Raw genomic sequence first — 21,435 nt, 5'->3', positions numbered from 1 at the left:
AACCACAGATTTTAGGCTTCATATTAGACCAGTTCAATGGCAGTAAATTTTAGGCCTCTATACAAATTCCACAGAAGATTCTGAATTGTAGCAAGTTTGAAAATTGCCCTCCCAGATTATACTTAGACTTGGTAGCTAGAAATGTTATCTTAAATCTCACTTTAGGGTCTAAGATGCCTTTACTATCTTTATTGAACATTATTATATTAAAAATGAACAAATACCATAACCAAATTGAGTGGCTCTAAAAAAATTTTCTAGGAGGTCACTGAGATGCTTAATCATGTTAGGTTTCTGGGCAAATTTAATCTGAACCAAAGTGGTATAATACCCTAATGTCCCATGTAAGGTTTTCTTTAAAACAATAAAAAAGTATTTTATTCAAATTGTACTAAGACTCTAGTGAGAACCCAATAGGACTCTCTCTGTTCACTGTCAAATGCAAAGGTGCGTGTAATTCCAGTCTACCCACTTTCCTATGCTTAAGAATGTTGAAACAGCACTTACCTGCGAACAGGCTGTGCAAGTTTGCTGCGAGGCACTGGAATACCCCCAGCAGAAGGGGCACTGGGTCTGGGCAAGCCACTTCTCATCGCGGTTGTCCCTGCCGGTCTGGTTAGAGTAGTGCTGTTGATATTGCTGGGAGGATTTGCTGGGACTGTGTTCTGAACCATGGGAGGCCCAGGTGAGGAGGTGGTTTGTGTGAGTTGTGTTGTTTCTTGGCTACCAGGAGAACCAGAGCCATGGTTACTAAACGCTTTTACTGGTTGCCGAAGAGCCAAAGGAGATGGCGCTGCAGGGGAGCGGAATTTGCCTGGAGAAGGTACTGTAGAATGGCAAAGAAAAATCAATGTTTTCAGTGGAAACCAAGTGTAAGTGAAACCACTGCTTTATAGAACACTTGATGACTGGGCACCAGTACACCTATATTCATGAAAACACTCTATAGAAATACAAAGAATAAAGAATATTTCTGAGCAATTAAAAAAAAGGATAACTGGCAAGCCTTAAAAAAAACCAAGTCCTTACTCAAAAAAGGCTGACTACCAGAATGTTGACTAGAATTTGAAATACACTTTCCCCTCAAAGAACATACATGTAAACTTTTAAAAACATATGTTTTTATTGATTTGAGAGAGAGAGAGGAAGGGAGTGGGGATCGAGCCTGCAACCTGGGCATGTGCCCTGACTGGGAATCAAACTGGTGACCTCTCAGTGCGCGGGACACCGCAAAAACAACTGAGCCACACCAGCCAGGGCCATTCATGTAAACTTGTATCAAGCACCTGGTGGGTGTATCTCTAGGTACTATATCACCTACAATGTAACTTAAAATTCAGGAACTAAACATTCTTTTAAAAATGTTTAGTTGTAAAAAAAAAAAAAAAAGTTTAGTTTTGCTTCACCAAGTAGGGAAGTTACAAAACTACAGGCTTATCAAAAGATATATGAAGTCACAGGATAAGGATGATATATTTTTCTGGAATGTCAATTCTATTAAGTGGTTAGGACACTTTTAACACAAATAATCCTATATAATAAAAGGCTAATATGCAAATCAACTGAACGGGGGAACAACCGGTCGCTATGACATGCACTGACCACCAGGGGACAGCTGCTACACATAATGTAAATAAAAAAATATTACTTTAACATGCTTTACCTAACAAAAACGCTGGTTTCGGAGAGAAAGGGAGGAAGGGAGAAATAAATCACAGGCAGATAGAGATCATCCTATTTTCTCTCAACTTCCATTAGTTTGGGGAGAACATGAATGAAGGGAAAGCCTGGGCCAGGGACTTGGTCCTAAAACTGTAGAAAGGGAATAATCTACAGAATTCCATCCTTCTAACTTCTAATCTGTTTAAAGGATACAGATAACAGCAAGGTCTACCAGTGTTAGGAGGAGAGAAAAGAATGGATGAGTCTGGTCACTGTGAAGAAGAAGGGAGATAAGCCTTAGCTTCAAAACTCCAAAATAGGGGAAAGTCATCTCCTACCATCCTTTCAATAAGGTTTTTGGTACACAGTCTCCTTCCTTCTTAGCTGACTTTACTGCCTGTCTGATTAGACTCTCAAATATCAGCACCTCCACTTAAGATATACTAGGCCCAGTACTTGGTGTGCTCAAATTACCTCTACTTAGCTCCAAAAAACTCAAGTTTGACTGTGTGTCAGAATCCTGAGGAATCATTTTTTTTTTTTTTTTAAAGTATGGAAGCCCAGGCAGCATATCCAGAGAATCTAGTCTGGAATGGAACTTAAGTATTAATTTTAAAACTATCAAAGAAGCTTTCTGCCAAGATGGCAGAACTGGGAAGGGGCTTAACTCCCTGCTGTAAACACCTATGAAACAGAACAAGATATATAAAACAGTTTTCAAATATTGAACAACGGGCAGCACAGGCCTATAATCCCTGAGAGTTGGGAAAGAAATGTGGTGTGCCCTGTAGTAGTGTGCCCTGGTGGGTGGTGGTGGTGGTGGTGGTGGTGGTGGTGGTGGTGGTGTGTGTGTGTGGTATTTTGGGGGAAGGGGGAGAGTTTGGAGACACTTTCTGGGCTACAGAGCAAGGAGGAGGATCCTGAGCAGAACAAAGCTTTCTGGTTAAGAAGACAAAAACTGGAATTGAAGAGGCAGGCTACTTCAAAGAAGGGGGCTGCTCCAGGAGACCACCATAACTCAGTGCAGGGGTCTATTTGAATCGCGGCTGAATGGTGAGCTGTGCGCGTACTGAGGGAAGCGCCATGAGACAGGGCAAAGCAGGAATGGAGCACTGTAAACTGAACAGTTCCCAAAGCTCACAGAGGACTAGAGAACATGTGTTTTAACCAGTTAGAGAATCCATTCTGAACATCCAGGACAATCAGGAGATGCTCCAAAAGAAATAAACTAGCCACAGAATAAAGCTACTTGAAGTCTACTCTAACAAAACTTAAAAACAAGCCTCGAAAGCAAGGGTTAGCAAATTTCCAGCTATGGGAAAGCCAACTGTTTTTGTAAGTGAAGTTTTATTACAACATGGTAACACCCATATATTGTCCATGGCTGCTTTCCAGCTACAAGAGTTGAGTAGTTACAACAGAGATCAGATTACCCACAGTCCTAAAACATTTACTGACTGGCCTTTTAGTAAAATGTTTGCTGATCTCTGCAATGAAGGATCAAACTGATCTATAAACAACTTCTTGTATAAATCTTTAGTGACCTATAGGTCAACATCATATGGTCTAACAGAGAGAGGAAGGGTATGAGTAGGACAGAAAATATTTGAAGAATTTTCTTCCAAATTTGATGAAAACTATAAACTCACATAATCTAAATAGTTAAAAAAAAAAGAAAGAAAGAAAAGAAAAGTCCAACCAGGGCAAAAAAATCAGGGAACACCATGCCCAAGGAACATCACAATTAAATATCTAAAACTAAATAATAAATATAAAAAATATTAAGTGTGTACATTTTTATGATACACTAGAGGCCCCATGCATGAAATCTGTTCAAGGGGCTTGGCCCTCGCAGCCCCGGCTTCGTCCAGAAGGATGTCCAAAAGGTTGTTGAGCTGTCTGGTCTAATTAGCATATTACCCTTTTATTATTATAGATAATCTGTATGTTGCAGTGTTCCTACCACCCAAAGTCAAATCATCTTTTAAAAATCTTAAAAGACCTTTTTCTTAATAAACAAAACAAAACAGAAAAACCCCAGAGGAATGAAGATACAGTAGAGCCATAGTTGGGGATGATGGCTCTTGAAGCAATCATGTCCTGGTTCCCAACACCTGTTACCCAGTCTCCTCTGACAGAAACTGAAGATGTCCTCAGGGTCTAAGTACATCTGATTTGAAAATTTCATGATCTTCACAGAAAGTTTTTTTTTTAAAAAAATAACCCATATTTTCCTTTCTATAGGGGCCAAAAAATGTGTTTTCAATTCCATTCTCTATAGTGCCACCTTTGTCTCCCTTGACAGATAAGTCTCTACCCAATTTATTTCACCATCTCTTGGAGGATTACTGGATAACTGAGGCTCCTTGTCTTTAATTCCTCAAGTTAGCACCTAAAGGTGGAGCCAGGACCTGCTCCCTCCAGTACCAACTCCAGGAAAGCCATCTTCAGTACTAGCTTTTACCATAACTGTGAACCTTTCAACCAGGATTCTGTTTGGGTGGGGACATAGTTTTTTTTTTTTTTTTAATTTGTACACCTATTTTATTTTTTATTTTTTTTTTTTGGGGGGGGGAATACTTCTTTTATTATTTTTGTACCCTCCTATTCCATTTATTTATTTTTTAATATATTTTTTATTGATTAAGATATTACATATGTGTCCTTATCCCCACGTTATCCTCTACCCCCCCCCCCCCATGCCCTCACCCCCCCATTGTCCATGTCCATTGTTTAGGCCTATATGCTTGCATATAAGTCCTTTGGTTGATCTTTCCCCCTTACCCCCACCCTCCCCTACTTTCCCTCCAAGGTCCGACAGTCCAATCAATGCCTCTCCGTCTCTGGACCAGTCCTTGTTCATCCGTTTATGTTGTTCATTATATTTCACAAATGAGTGAGATCATGTGGTATTTATCCACTCTCCAGTCCCATCCATGCTGTGACAAATGGTAAGAGTTCCTTTTTCTTTTTCCTCTTCTTAAAGAATACCTTTCAGCATTTCATATAATGCTGGTTTGGTGGTGATGAACTCCTTTAGCGTTTTCTTATCTGTGAAGCTCTTTATCTGACCTTCAATTCTGAATGATAGCTTTGCTGGATAAAGTAATCTTGGTTGTAGGTTCTTGCTGTTCATCACTTTGAATATTTCTTGCCACTCTCTTCTGGCCTGCATGGTTTCTGTTGAGAAATCAGCTGACAGTCGTATGGGTACTTCCTTGTAGGTAACTGACTGTCTTTCTCTTGCTGCTTTTAAGATTCTCTCTTTGTCTTTTGCTCTTGGCATTTTAATTATGATGTGTCTTGGTGTGGTCCTCTTTGGGTTCCTTTTGTTTGGGGTTCTCTGCGCTTCCTGGACTTGTAAGTCTATTCCTTTGACCAGGTAGGGGAAGTTTTCTGTCATTATTTCTTCAAATAGGTTTTCAATATCTTGCCCTCTCTCTTCTTCTGGTACCCCTATAATTCTGATGTTGGTACCTTTGAAGTTGTCCCAGAGGCTCCTTACACTATCTTCATATTTTTGGAATCTTTTTTCTTTTTTCTTTTTCGGTTGGGTCTTTTTTGTTTCTTTGTATTTCAAATCTTTGACTTGATTCTTGGGATCCTCTTGTTTGCTGTTGGATCTTTGCATATTATTCTTTATTTCAGTCAGTGTATGCTTAATTTCTAGTTGGTCCTTTTTCATATCCTCGAGAGTCTCACTAGATTTTTCGAGGGCCTCACTAAATTTATCGGTGGTTTCCATAAAATTCTTGAAAAACCTTATAAACGTGGCCTTGAACTCTATATCCAATCGTTTGCTTTCCTCCATTTCTGTCATTTGTGACCTGTTTCTTTGTCTCCGCATTTTTTATGCTTCCCTGTGTTGGTAGAGTGGTTTTGTGTGCTAGCTGTCCTGTAGGGCCCAGTGGCTCAGCCTCCCCAGTTACCTGAGGTGGACACTCTTGGTGCACCCCTGTGTGGGCTTTTTGCACAGTCTTATTGTAGTTACGCCTTGATTGTTGTAGGATCACTGGGAGGAATTGACCTCCAGGCCAATTGGCAGTGAGAATCAGCTGTGTCTGCAGTGGGAAAACTTCTGTGCTGAAGACACCCTTCTGGGGCAAGACTTGCTTCAGTGGGGATTTGGTGCTCACTGAGTCTGCACCCTGAGTATGTCCCTTATGGATCTGAGGAGTTGTAATCTGGATGGTCCCCCTCTGACCACTGGGTACACTGGCTCTTGGATCTAAGGAGGTGCTAATTTAGCCTCTGCCTGAGGTTACACAGCAGGAGCTACGAAGAGAACTGCAGATTCCCCTTCCTTTTTTGGAGTTTAGAGGTACCCTGATGAGGCCCAGCTGTGAAGCAATGCAAGCTGCTGTGGGGCCTTGGGCCTTCTCTTGGAAGTTCTGGGTCTGTGGCCCCGCTGCAGTTTGTTAGGTAATTTTCAGGTTGCAAAGGGCGGTGGCATTCATATGCAAAAGCCTCTGCTGCAGCCTGGGTGGGGCGGGGTCTCAGGGAATCAAAGGGCGGAGCAAGCAGCTATGGCGGATTCCCAGCCCTGCCCTAAGGGGCCGCGCGTCTCAGTGTCCTGGTAATTGCTGCAAGCACCTCTGAGGGAAAGCCGACCTCAAGTTCTGAGTTTTGCCCGCTGCCAGACAGTCCAGTTTCTCCCCGTATGAGTCCTGGGTCCCCAGAGACTTCCCGGAACCGGAGTTCAGAGCAGTCGGGAGCTTGTGACTCCCTCTCGATTTAAAAAGACAGTCGCGTCCTTAGGTACCAGCCCCTTTCCGCGCGCGCGAGCCTCCGTACCTCTGCACTTTACTTCCGCAGCTCCTCTGGCTCTCAGTGTGGTTTTCTTTCCTTCTAGTTGTGGAATTTCCACTCAGCCAGCTTTCCTGTAGTTCTGGCTGCTGTTCGTTTTGTCTTTATGTTGTATTTTTTGAAGTTGTTGTGGGAGGCAGCGATTTCCCGGTGTTTATCTATGCCGCCATCTTAGTTTCTCCTCCATAGGTTTTAAATAGCAAAGTTCAGAGGAGGACCATGAGTTCCAAAGAGTAATTAGCAAAAGTCTGGGGAGTTGGAGATAGATGGAAAGAGGTCTCACTAAGACATTGTGAGTGACAATCTGAGTGAGGGATGACTGAGGAGTCCTAGGCTTCCTTCTCATGGTGACTGATGTCAAGTGTCTGGTGAAATTAGGCAGGTTATATTGATGAGGATGACAGTGCTTCATTTCTACATGACAGCCTTAGAAATACTGGAATAGATCTATAATGTTTTGAGTATCTTACTCAAACCTTATCTTAAAAATAAGCTTTGCAAGAAAGCATCTTTCCCTCTGGAAAAACTTCTGACCATCATTTTCACTATTAATAGTTTTGTCAGGGAACTAGTTATCTACTGAAATTTTTTAAAAATATGAATATCTGCCCAGCTGGTGTGGCTCAGTGTTGACCCATGCACCAAGAGGCCACTGGTTCGATTCCCAGTCAGGACACATGCTCAGGTTGTGGGCTCAATCCCCAGTAAGGGGTGAGCAGGAGGCAGCCAATTGATGATGTTCTCTCTCCTTGATGTTTCTATCTCTCTATCCTTCTCCCTTCCTCTCTCTCTAAAACATCAGTAAAAACATATTTTAAAAAATGAAAAGAAAAATGTGAATCTCAGACTTGGGAAAATGGGAATAGATGTGTTTCCCTCTTTCTCCCACTAAGTATAATGTAAAACCTTGGGCATTATGTATAAAACAGACATAAGAAGGCTCTGAAAGGTAGAGAAGAGAAAGACCACCTAGGGACCTTGCAACCTGAGGGATGACATGGTAATGAGTTCCCAAGGTTTTCTTTTTGCCTCCTATATCCCAGATTGGAACTGAAGAGGCTGGTAACCCCGAAAAGCCATGGGGGTATAACAGACCAAACAAGTCTGCTCTCTCTAACCAAAGGACTAGAAAAGGAAACTTTCAAGTAATAATTGTTCTACTCCAGCCAAACACCACAGAAAAAAACTGTGGCCTTACTCCCACACATACCAGCAAAGGCCAGTGGGAAGCCTAGACTTCCATGTTTATAAGGCTTAACCAGGCACCACAAAACTCTCTCCAGGGAGAGGTCAGAGAAGGCAGTAATGAGGTGGTCTTCCCCCTCCCCTTGGGTTGGTGCTTAGTGGAAACAAAACTACCCCTACCACAATGTGAGTGAAGACATGTTAGGGCAGCAGAACTCCAATCTTTGCCAGCCGGTCCCTCCCACTTGGGTGTCAACAGAGACTGAGTAGAGAACTTAGGCTTCTATTACCACCTACAAGTAATCCAATAAATTCCTGAGTTATAACAGAAAAAGACATAAAAATAAGATCCAGAATATCATAATACAAAAGTATCCAGATTACAATAACAAACAACTCATCATACTAAGAACCAGGAAGATCTAAAACAGAATAAAAAGATAATCAATACATATTTAAACCATGATGACAGATATTAGAATTATCTGACAAAGATTTTAAAATAGTCATCATAAAACTGCTTAAATGACCAATTCCGAATACTTGAAACAAAAATAGAAAGTCTCAGCAAAAAATAGATGTAAAACAGAATGAAATGAAAATTTTAAAATGGAAAAGTATATTTTAACAAAAATAAAAACTCAATGCATGGGCTCAACAGCAAAATGGAGAGGAAAGAGGAAAGAATCAGTGAACTGGAAGGTAGAACAAAAGAAATTACCCAATCTGAACAACACCAAGAAAATGAACTGTAAAACAACAACAAAAACAGAGCTTCAGGGACATGGGACTATAACAAAACACTTAACATTTGCATATCCTCAGTGGACTGGAAGGAAAAGAGAAAAAGAGGACAAAAAGTATGTTGAAAAATGACTAAAAATTTCCCACATGTGGCAAAGGACATAAACCCATAGATGCAAGAAGCTTAGAAAACACCAAAAAGAAAAATCCAAAGAAATCCATGCCAAAGCACATCACAACCAAACTTCTGAAACTAAAGACAAGAAATCAGAGAGAGAAATATTATCTAATTTATAGGGGGAAAAGAATTCTAACCAGAGTGGATTTCTCATCATACCACATAGAGGAGAGAAGAAACTGGAACAATATTTTTTAAGAGCTGAAAAATGTCAACCCGGAATTCTAGACCCAGAGAAAATATAAGAATTAAAGAAAAATCAAGTCATTCTCAGACAAAAGAAAATCAAGGGAATTTGTGGCCAGCAGACCTACCCCAAAAGAATGGCTATAGAAGTTCTCTAAACATAAATGAAATGATTAAAAGGAACCTTGGAATATATGAAAAGGAAGAAAGAACAGGGTAAACAAAAATATGGGCAAACACAACAGGCTTTTTCTCTCCTTGAGTTTTCATATGTAAAGAGAGAACAAATAATGAATATCAGTAATGAAATAGGATATCACTGTAGTTGCTAAAGACATCAAAAGGATCATAAGGGAGTACTATGAACATTCCTATAGACATTAATTTGACAACTTAGATGAAATGGATCAATTTATCAAAATGCACAACTACAACTCAATTGATATGTAATAGATAAGTTAAATGGTCAAATCATTATTAAGGAAATTGAATTTGTAATTAAAAAACCCTCCAAAAAAGAATCTTCAGGCCTGGGTGGTTTTACTGGGAAATTCTGTCAAATGTTCAAAGAAGAATTAACACCAATTCTACACAATCTCTACAGGAAATAGGAGGAAACATATTTCAGTTCATTTTATAAAGAAAGTATTACTCTGATATCAAAACCATAAAAACACAGTATCAAAAGAGAAAACTACAGACCAATATCCCTCATGGATATAGACATAAAACTTAAACTATCAGCATATAAAACTAAATGACATAAAAAAATTATATATCATGATTGACTGGAGTTTATGCAAGGATGCAAAGCTGGTTTAATATTTGAAAAATCAATGTAATCTAACACAAAACAGGCTAAAGAAAAATCACATGATAAATCTATTGATGTAAAAAATGCATCTGACAATATTCAATAATTCATGATAAAAATTCTCAGAAAAATAGGAATGGGGAAACTTCAATTTGATAAAGAGTATCTACAAAAAATCTATAGGTAACATTATACATAACTAGAGGCCCGGTGCACGAAATTCGTGCGGGGGAGGGGGGTGTCCCTCAGCCCGACCTGCACCCTCTCCAATCCGGAAGACCTCAGGGGATGTCCTACTGATGGCTTAGGCCTGCTCCCCGCCTAAGCCATCAGTAAGTGATGGGAAGGAGCCACCCCCATCACCCCGCTGCTGCTGCCTCTGCTGGCCACTGCAGCTGCCAAGGTGTTTTCATAAACATGAACTCCAGTCCCTTCATCACAAAAAAATGACAACTTTCTTTAGGCATTTTCAAGATGTCTCTTTCATAGGATATGGCATTTCTTTCTTTTTTTTTTTTATCCTCGCCTGAGGATATTTTTCCATTGATTTTTAGAGAGCATGGAAGAGAGAGGGAAAGACATAGAGAAACATCAATGTGAGAGGGACACTTCGATTGGTTGCCTTCTGCATGAGCCCTGACCTGGGCTCCGGCCAGGGAGGAGCCTGCAACCTAGATACATGGCCTTGACCAGAATAGAACCCGGACCCTGCGGTCGGCAGGCCAAGGCTCTATCCACTGAGCCAAACCGGCTAGGGCAGGCTATGACATTTCTTAGCCCCTCCAGCAGCAGACCTTCGTTTTTTTCCTCCAGGAGTGAGGTAGAAAAACCCTAGATCACCTTCTTGGGTTCTTATTACGCAAGTTACCAAGAACACTGCGAGTGGCGCTCCGGGAGCTTAGCCAATGAGCAGTCAGGAAAGGTGTTTCCTCTGCAGCTCACATGCAGAGGCGGGACTGCTGAGGTGCCGGCTGGCAGGCCCTGCTCCGCCCTGCTGTGAGCCTGCACCATCCATGGCTTGCCTCATCACGCAGCAGTCCCCTCCCACCCACCTGCACATGTAGCCTCCTCCTGAGCGGGTGTGGCTGTTACAGCATCCTGGCTAATTTGCATATTATCTATCTATATCTATATATCTATATCTATAGATATAGATGATGAAAGACTGAATGGTTACCCTCTAAGATTCAGAACAAGACAATGACGTATGCTCTCACCATTTATTCAACATACTGCTGGAAGTTCTAGATAATAAGCAAGAAAAGGAAATAAAAGGCATATAGATTCAAAAGGAAGAAACTGTCTCCACTGTTATTTACATAGAAAAAATCTACAAAAACAACTTCTAGAAAGATTCAGTTCAATAAAGTCACAGGATGGAAGATTAACATACAAAATTGAGTGTATTTCTATATACCAGCAATAAATGTTCAGAAATCAAAATAAAAAATGTAATACCATTTGCATTGTTCCCCCAAAAGAGAAAAGAAATATTCAGATGTAAATTTAATAAAAACGAACCTCGGCAAATAGCATAAGATAGGTGCAAAGATCAAATGAGTAATATGTGTGTTAATTGTGAGTAAATATAAAATATTACACAAATTGTAAGACATATCACATCCATGCCTTCCTTATCTAAAGGTGCCTGCAGCTGAGTTCTCTGTAAAGATATGCAACAGTGTCACTCGGGCAGTCTCCTAGGCTGCTCTTATAAATTAACTAAAACATAGGGATTAATTAATTAGGCTCTATTGCCTAAATTAATTATGACAGTAGACTATAATTTCCACTAACAAGAACTACACTTGAGGCCATGGCTGGGTAGCTCAGTTGATTAGAGCATCATTCTGATATGCTAATAAGGTTATGGGTTTGATCCCTGGTCAGGGCACTACAAGAAATAACCACTGAATGCACATATAAGTGGACCAACAAATTGATGTTTCTCTCTCAAATCCATAAAAAAAGAATTACACTTGATTCAAGGCATAAAATAAAGTGTTATCTGCTCTGGGCAAGAATTAGAACTCTATTTATAAAACTCACATGTGACTAAGAATGCTAACCTTGGTGTCTAAATTAAGTCATCTCTAAAATGCCAGAGTGGGTGAAATGAGGATTCATATTTTTAAAATATTCATTTTTGTCTCTAATAAGCATTTAATAAAAATCATAGTAGGTTTGCTTTCTAATTAAGGTTTAGATAACTCAGCAGGCACTTAAAACAACTCTGAAATGGAGAAATTGGGTAAATAATATACTATTTTTAACTTGATATTCACTAAATATAAAATGTTATATAAATATATCCTACATGTATCTAACAATATAAAAATTAGACACTCCAACTGGTTGTCTTCACAACATGTTTACAAACTATAAATTATATTAAGTGTATAATTTTAAGGAATATGTAAACATTTAATGAATACATATAGTTTGCAATAAAAATATACACGTGAAACACAGGCCACTATGACTAAAGGGGAGAATAACATTTATTTATGTGCCTTTCACCCTGGCCAGTGTGGCTCAGTCAGCGGGAACTGTCCCATGCACTGCAAGGCTGCTGGCTCAGTTCCCCATCAGGGCACATGCCTGGGTTGTGGGCTCGATTTGAGGTAGGGAGCATGTAGGAGGCAGCTGATCCCTCTCACATCGATATTTCTCCCTCTCCCTTGCCCTCCAAGAATCAATTAAAAATACATGTGCTTTTCAATTATTTAACAAATAGAGAGTAAGGACAAAAATACTTCCTTGTAAAATACCCCTCACTATATTACATCATCCTAGTTACTCAATGGTCTACGCCAGTGGTTCTCAACCTTCTGGCCCTCTAAATACAGTTCCTCATGTTGTGACCCAACCATAAAATTATTTTCATTGCTACTTCATAACTGTAATGTTGCTACTGTTATGAATCGTAATGTAAATATCTGATATGCAGGATGGTCTTAGGCGACCCCTGTGAAAGGGTTGTTCGACCGCTAAAGGGGTCGCGACCCACAGGTTGAGAACCGCTGGCTATGCACTATCAATGATATTAACAGGTTACTGACATAATGACTTAAAAATAAGTTCTGGTTGTGAAAGAGCATAGAGATGAAGTAAATACGATTCTCTCATTACAAAGTTAAAAATACCCTTTTTAAAAGAGTTACTAGTGACTATTCCAATCTCTCTTTTTTTTAATTTTTAACTTATTATTTTTAGTTTTTTTTCAATCTCTTTTTCTGTACAGAGAAGAGGTTATGGGGAGGTTATGGCTCTACCCTTTTTCCTTAACTTGCCACAATCAGAGATCAATTGAGCAAATAATCAGGGAAGTCAGGAATTGCATCCAGGTCTCCCTATTCCCAGATTGGTATTCTTTACTGGACACCAAAAGAGAAACACCTCTGGGAGTAGACAGAAATTTAAAAAAAAAAAATTTGTTATTTTTTACCATTTTAATTTTCAACTAGACAGAAAGTTTATTTGTAAAGCTACTATCCTAGGCAGGTTTCATAAGATATGACATCAAGTTGTATTAAATTTGTAATGGCTGACAATCATAAAAAAATAAAACAAGGCATAGAAACCTTTGATTTCTTCTCCCATCGGTGTACATGACTCATCATTATGTTTATAAGCATAGTTATCAAGAGAAAACTTATTAAAAATAAGAGAAAGAAGAAACCCCTGGAATGGGCTTCACTAGCTTTCCTTCCAGACATAAAAAGACTGACAGATATAAATAAACTAGAGGCCCGCCTTTCGTGCACCGTTGGGGGTCTGTCAGCCTGGCCTGTGGGGATGGGGCTGAAAGCAGCTCTCCGACATCCCCGAGGGATCCTGGATTGTAAGAGGGCGGTTCTCTGGTGACACACCCAGGAATTGGGCTTTCTCCTCTTTGGTTCCGGGTGTATCACCTGAGAATAGCAGCTGCCAAGTCACCACAGCTGGGCAGCTCCTGTGTTGAGCGTCTGCTCCCTGGTGGTCAGTGTGCGTCATAGCTACCAGTTGGCCAGTCGCTTAGGCTTTTATATATATAGATAATCCACCAGAAGCATTATTCACAATAGGCAAAAAGCGGAAACAACTCAAATGTCTATCAATTGATGAAAAGATAGACAAAATTTGGCATATTGTACAATGAAGTATTACTTGGCAATAAACAGGAACAAAGTACAAATATATGTTATAATATGATAAACTTTGAAAACATTATGCTAAGGTAAAGAAGCCAATCACAGAGATCATATATTGCATGATTCCATTTATATGAAATGTCCAGCATAAGTAAATACAAAGCAACTGAAAGATTAGTGGTTGCCAGGGGCCGGAACAAGGGGTGATTGGGGAGTAGCTGTGAATGCACATGGTGAGGGTGACGAAAATCTCTAACATCAGACAGTGGTAATAGTTGCTAAATTTTGTAAATAAATCAAAACACTGACTTGTATACTTTAAAAGGATGCATTTTAAAAGTATGGGAGGGATAAAAAAGAATGAAATATTACCATTTGCAGCAGCATGGATGGACCTAGAGCAGCCGTAGGCAAACTACGGCCCGCGGGCCGGATTCGGCCAGTTTGAAATGAATAAAACTAAAAAAAAAAAAAAGACCATACCCTTTTGTGTAATGATGTTTACTTTGAATTTATATTAGTTCACACAAACACTCCATCCATGCTTTTGTTCCAGCCCTCCGGTCCAGTTTAAGAACCCATTGTGGCCCTCAAGTCAAAAAGTTTGCCCACCCCTGACCTAGAGAGTATTATGTTAACTGAAATCAGTCAGTCAGAGAAAGACAAACACCACATGATTTCACTTATATGTGGAACATAAAGAACAAATAAATGAACAAACAAAACCGAAACAGACTCATAGATATAAAGACCAAACTGATAGTTGCCAGAGGAGAAGGAGGTTTGGAAGACTTCGTGAAAATGGTGAAGGGATTGAGAAGCACAAAATGGTAGTTATAAAACAGTTATGGGGATGTGAAGAACAACACAGGGAATATATTCAATCATACTATTATGAATATATTATTATGGTGCTAGGTGGGTACTGAAAATATTAGGGGAAACACTTTGTGAAGTATGACTGTCTAACCACTATGTTGTATACCTGAAACTAATACAAAAGAATACTGAATGTTAACTGTAATTAAAATAAATAAATAAATAAATAAATAAAAGTAGGAGAGGGGAATAAATAAATCCCAAAATAAGCAGATATATATATATTTATTCCCCTCCCCTACTTTTATATATATACTAGAGGCCCGGTGCACAAAAATTTGTGCACTCGGGGGGGGGGGGGGAACGGGGGGGGGGGGTGTCCCTCAGCCTGGCCTGTGCCCTCTCGCCGTCTGGGACCCCTCGGGAGATAACGCCCTGCTGGCTTAGGCCTGCTCCCGGGTGGCAGAGGGCAGGCCCAATCCCTAGGTGCAGCCCCTGGTAGGGCTCAGATCAGGGCCGATAGGGGAGTTGGGGCGCCGCCCTGTCATGCACAGAGGAGGGTGGATTGGGAGGTTGCGATGCCACCCTCAGTCACGCTCAGGGTAGGGTCGATTGGGGGGTTGGGGCACCGCCCCCTGTCACACTCAAGGCAGGGTCGATGGGGAGGTTGCGGCGCCACCCCCGTCACGCACAGAGCAGGGCCCATCAGGGGGGTTGGGGCTCCGTACCCTGTCATGCACAGAGCAGGGCCCATCAGGGGGTTGAGGAGCTCCCCCGTCACTCACAGAGTAGGGCCGATAGGGGAGTTGGGGCACTGCCCCCTGTCACACACAGAGCAGGGCGGATAAGGGGGATGGGGCGCCGCCCTCTATCACCCACAGAGCAGGGCCGATCAGGGGGTTGGGGCGCCGCCACTCTCACACTCAGGGCAGGGCTGATGGGGAGGTTATGGCTCTACCCTGTCACACACAGAGCAGGGCCCGTGGGGGGGGGGGGGGTGTTGGGGGCGCCGCACCCTGTCACACACAGAGCATGGCCAATCAGGGGGTTGGGGCACCGTACCCTGTCACACACAGAGCCGCAGGGCAATCAGGGGGTTTGGGCGCTGCCCCGTCACGCTGATCCCGGTGCCGGGAGGCCTCTCGGCTCCGCTGATCCCGGTGCTAGGAGGCATATTACCCTTTTACTATATAGGATAGAGGCCTGGTGCATGGGTGGGGCTGGCTGGTTTGCCCTGAAGGGTGTCCTGGATCAGGGTGGGGGTCCCCACTGGAGTGCCTGGCCAGCCTGGATGAGGGGATGATGGCTGTTTGCAGCTGGTCACACACCCTTCAGGGTGGGGGTCCCCACTGGGGTGCCTGGCCAGCTTGGATGAGGGGATGATGACTGTTTGCAGCTGATCACACATCCTTCAGGGTGGGGTTCCCACTGGGGTGCCTGGCCAGTCTGGGTGAGGGGCTGAGGGCTGTTTTCAGGCTGGCGGGTGACTGAAGCTCCCAACCCGCTCCTTTTTTTCTTTCTTTTTTTTTTTTATTCTGGGCCAGCTTTAGCTCTGGCTCCAGCTCTGAGGCCTCTGCTGCTGAAAGCAGGTATCTGGTTTGTCTGGAATCTATAATCGAAACAATGTATAACTCCAGCTCTGAGATCCCAGCTCGCTGAAAGCAGGTTTCTGGGGTTTTGTTTAGCTTCTATAATTGTTACATAGTTGCTTAGAGTTGCAGCTCAGAGGCCTGCAGTGGCAGGCGGGGAACATTGGTTTCCTCCATCACTGAAGCAAGCAAGCCTCATGTTCGCTTCCAGCTGCCTGGCTGCCGGCCGCCATCTTGGCTGGCAGTTAATTTGCATATCACCCTGATTAGCCAATGGGAAGGGTAGCGGTCATACACTAATTACCATGTTTCTCTTTTATTAGATAGGATACACACACACACACACACATACATACATATATTTTAATCCTTACTGGAGGATATTTTTCCATTGATTTTTAGAGAGAGTAAAACAGAGAGGGAAAGACAGAAATACTGATGTGAGAGAAACACATTGATTGGTTGCCTCCTGCACAAGCCCCGAACAGGGCCCAGGCCGGCGAAGAGCCTGCAACTGAGGTATGTGCCCTTGATGTAACTGAACCCGGGAACCTTTGGTTCACAGGGTGACGCTCTATCCACTGAACCAAATTAGCTAGAGCAGCAGCCATATTTTTAAAAAATTTCCAAAAACAACAGATGAGGGAGCTCTAGAGCTGTAAAATTAGAAAATCTTAAATCAAGCTCTCTTTCTAAATGTTTAGAAAAACAAATTTTGCAGAAAAACCAGCAACAGAAACAGATGGAGGCTAAATTTCACATCCTATATAATAAAAGCCTAATATGCTAAGTTCCGGTTGTCTGTTCAGCCAATCAAAGCATAATACGCTAATTATATGCCAAGGCCACTCAACCGTTTGCTATGACTTGAACTGACCACCAGGGGGGCAGACAATCCAACTGGCAGGTGAGCTTGCTGCTGGGGTCTGGCTGATTGGGACTGAGCAAGACGGGCCGGACATGCCCTGGAGCCCTTCTGCAGTCCCTCCCCTGCTGGCCAACCTCTCATGTCCCTCCCTGGCCCTGACCCTCCCCGGCCCTGATCGTGCACCGGTGGGGGTCCCTCAGTCTGGCCTGCGACCTCTCACAATCCGGGACCCCTTGGGAGATGTCAGAGAGCCGGTTTTGGCCTGATCCTGCAGGCCAGATATATATGTATATCATGCACCAGGCCTCTAGTAATATTATAAGAAAAAAGAGAAACAAAATAACGCTGTTAAGGAGTTGACCCACGAGCTGAATCTGGGCAACTGGAGGCTTCTCACTGCCTCCCGTCCTTGGAATGTGCATTCCTGCTGGTCTTCGCTCCCCCAAAAACCTGCTCCAAGGATACAGCCTTGAGACAGAAATGTGAGTCCATGACTGAACCCAGTTAAGGTCTCCTGTGTAGTGACTGAGCCCAAGTAAGGAATTTCTGTGTAAACTTAATGTTCTGGTGGGTGGGTGTGGATATCTGGAGACCGGCCTTGTAAGGAGTTCCCTGCCACCTACCAATCTGGAGTGGTCTGCCTCTTTCTTCAGTCTCTCCTTGCGCTCTACATAAGGGGTCTAATTTCAGATTACATCTGGAAAGTTCATGAGGAAGTTGCAAACCAACACATTTCTATTAATGCTGGAAACCTGCCAGAAATCATGTGTCTGTCTGTCTGTCTGTCTGTCTGTCTCTCTCTCTCTCTCTCTCTCTCACTCACACACACACACACACACACACACACACACACACCAGTAAAAATTCAAATCTAATATTTCAAATTCTAAAAACATTTAAGAAAAGTATACAAGTGATAAAAGAACATCATATATCAAGATAGAAAACAATAAAAAATGAGGTGAAGGAACACAAAAGAATTAGACACAAAATAAATAATTTCAAAATAAAGTCTAAAGTAGAAGGAACACTAGTCAACATACATAACAGATAATACTTTACAAGACACAGACAATAAAAAGAAACTTTAAAGAAAGATGAAGAGGATTAAAGAAAAGGCAACAGATATGGAAGATAGGCAAAAAAAACACCTAACCTGTGTCTAATAGGAGTCCCCACAAAAAAGAAAACCAAAGCAAGAGAACAAAAGTAAAAACAATAATTCAAAAGAACTTGTCTGAAATTTAAAAACTCCAAACTAAAAGAACACATCACATATCTAAAGAAATGAACTCAGAATGGCCAACAACACTAAGAAATATTCTCTAAATTACTGAACATTAAAGGAAAAGAAAATATTCACTGGACATCCAGATAAAAAGACCAAATGACTGTAATAGAAATAATTCTTTATTCCTGAAAAAATGGAATAATATATTTAAGATACTCAAGGAAAGAAAATATGAGCCCCAAATTTCATATCTAGATAATGATTTTCAAAACAAACAAACAAAACAAAAACAGACAAGCTGTCATTAGTATGCAAAAACTGATAAAATGGATACTGTTCTCATAACTCTTTAGGGAATCTACTATAGAGTGAGCTTCAAACACAGAAATTGACCGAGACAATAACATACAGACTGATGGTAAGCATAAAATATATATTTAAATGTAGAGCTAAGACTAGGTGAGTCATAAAGAAAAGCATGTAACAGTGTGGATACAGTATAACTGTAAAAAACAAGGAGCAAGCGTATGCAAAAAGTTTTATAAACTGTCTTTGGTAATCATATTGTCTGGTTATCATGCTAATGTTATCTTCAGAAGATTAGGTATGTAATATGGGATAAAACAAACTATTAAATGTTATTCTAATTCTCTATGTTGCCGAGAGAGAGGATTCCCAGAGCAGGATAAAGGAGATAAAGGTGTAAGTTGAAAAAGGTTAATTAATTACCCTTGAATCTGAACAGGAAGTACCAGCAAGAACTTAAGACATTCAATCTTAAAAAATACACAAATCTACACATATATTTACTAGCTCTAGAAACTGAAAAGACCTAGAAACAATGTCCAACCCAGTAGCAATGAGCATAGCTAAAAACATAAATTACAGTACTGAAATACCATTTCCTACCAAAAAGCCAGGACTTTTTGGAGAAATGACTAAATCTAGGTCTATGGCGACAAAAAATATACAGGATCTCGAGCATATCTTATCATACCAGTTAGCAGAAGTTATCAAAAACTAGTAGGGTGAGTTAAAAAGGTTGGAAAGTCAACTTGAAGAAGCTTTCACCAAAGATGAAAGAATATTGAGAATGGACTGAAACACACAAAAAGTTTAAATCTGTAATTCATAATGATACATTTTTAAGAAAAATATTGGTCACCTTTGGAGAATGATAGTTTGCCAATGGTAAATAGAAAGACAAGCATTTATTCTGAATTTCCTAATGAAACTAAGCCATTTAATGACTAAAGAATAAGTATTTTGACAAATACTTATACAGTATTTTGACAAATAAAAAAAAGGAATACTAGAATTGGAATGATCCGATTTTGTAATACAGTAGCCCCCGCCCTCTCTGTTTTTGTTTGTTTGTTTGTTTTTGAGGCTTCGGTTACCCGCGGTCCTAAAATATTAAGTGGCAAATTCCAGAAATAAACAATTCATAAATTTTAAGTTGCATGCCATTCTGGGTAGTATGATGAAATCTCACACTGTCCCGGGCTCTGTCCTGCCTAGGCCATGAATTATGCCTTTGTCCAGTGTATCCATGGTGCATCCACTTGTTAGTTACTTAATAGTTTCAGTTATTAGATCAGTTATGAGAGAGAGATAGAGAGATAGATATCTGGCCAGAGTATAAACAATTATTGCGTTTGGAGCCAAGGGATACTCCCTAATTCAGCTTAAGCTAACATTTTAAATCCTGTCACATACCTGTGTCTGTTTTTCAATTGGTTCATAACTTATAGTGTAAAATGATCATCTCCAAGCCACAATGCCAACCAGAAAATCAGAGATTAAACAAAATGAAACAAAACAGAGCAACAAAACCAAACACACACACACACACACTTCTTGCCCTTTACTAAATTAACTAGACATCTGGAGTGCCAGGAACTAGGAGACTGAGCGTTACTGACATCTTATAGAGTGGGCGCAGTTAGGTGGCTCAGAGTCACAAAAATAACGTAACCTCTATAGGCAAAATTTTTAAAAAATCAGCCAGAAGTTATGCTTCTCTTAACCTAATTCATAGTAACATAAAATATTTAAGTAAAAATTTATAATTATTTAAACCTACCTGATCCCAAAACACATTATGAAGCAGCTTACAGAGAGGCATACAACAAAAAAAATTATATAAACTTAAAATCCTCTATATTTTTATTGTTATATAGGAATCTCTTGCTCTGTTTAGACACCACAATCCTTTCATGCCCATCTATTTTTACCCACCTCCCACACCTAGAAATATATATATACACTAGTGGCTGGTGCACAAAATTTGTGCACTCGGGTTGGGGGGGTCCCCCATCCTGGTCTGTGCCCTGTCACAGTGCGGGAGCCCTGCAATCCATTGCCCCAAAGAGGTAGGCCCCATCCACCCATCTTGAGCTCCTCGATGGATTGCCCCAAAGAGGTAGGCCAGAGCCGGGGGAGGCCCCCGCCCCCATCCCCGACACTGCAAATCCCAGCCCATCCGCGCCTGCTGCGCATGCAGCCCACTGATCGGTCATTATGTGACGGCACCCCAACAAATTTGCCTATTACCCTATTATTAGTATAGATAGTCTAAGATCCTCAAATAATTTCTATAGGGATTCTTTTTTATAATGATCCCTAATAATTGTCTTCTTTTCCATCAAAAGACCATACTCTACCCAGTCTAATTTCTGACAGTGATACCAAAAGATGATCAACCTCTAATATCCAAACACAAATACCCACACCTCCTAATTTTCTATATGACTATTCTCTTTCCTTCAAATTCTATTAAAAACTATTCTGAAAAGTATACTTAATCCACCAAATCACTGCTAAAACTTTTGCATCAATGAACTTGCTAAAACATCTATTTCAGTACTTTTGTAACCGTATTAACAAAATCTTTTTTTCAACAAAGCAAATCTCAAACCTCCTCTTTAGTGTTTTTTATCCTCCTTGTATAACTTTGTTCTTTATTGAGCTCTGAAGCGATAGGAGACCCACATATCCTGGATAGAAGAAATATTTTTCCTCACTGCTGATATGTTTTCTGTCCCACTTCCTCTGAGGTTTCTATTCATTCTTATTACTGCTGGTATAGCTGACCCCGTGCTCTTTCTCCTAACTCGGCTTCTTTCTAGCTGCCCAGACATCCAATCTCTTGGAACCAATGATAATTTGGTGTCCAACCTTCACATATTTCTTCAACTCTCAGGTTTTAAGAATACAG

General features: G+C 40.9%; 1 protein-coding gene across 6 annotated transcripts in view; it reads right to left on the bottom strand.

Moving 5' to 3' along the window:
- SLAIN2 (SLAIN motif family member 2) overlaps nucleotides 1–21,435 on the bottom strand; it is a 75,141-nt gene that overhangs the window by 3,800 nt on the left and 49,906 nt on the right. For 3 of the 6 annotated variants that reach the window (XR_004971641.1, XM_036333298.1, XM_036333308.1), the window contains one exon: nucleotides 508–826. Coding sequence is in view for 3 of the 6 variants with exons in the window: in XM_036333298.1 (XP_036189191.1) it covers nucleotides 508–826 (319 nt within the window). In the remaining 3 variants the exon portion in view is untranslated. Of the gene's footprint in view, nucleotides 1–507; nucleotides 827–7,833; nucleotides 7,969–21,435 lie in introns of those variants that run through there. The other 3 variants (XR_004971652.1, XR_004971653.1, XM_036333316.1) reach the window with 2 other exon arrangements.

Source organism: Myotis myotis, unplaced genomic scaffold (genome assembly GCF_014108235.1).
Source record: "Myotis myotis isolate mMyoMyo1 unplaced genomic scaffold, mMyoMyo1.p scaffold_m19_p_1, whole genome shotgun sequence".
Classification (NCBI taxonomy): domain Eukaryota; kingdom Metazoa; phylum Chordata; class Mammalia; order Chiroptera; family Vespertilionidae; genus Myotis; species Myotis myotis.
Note: the sequence above shows the minus strand (reverse complement) of the source record. Positions and strands in the feature narration are given on the sequence as shown.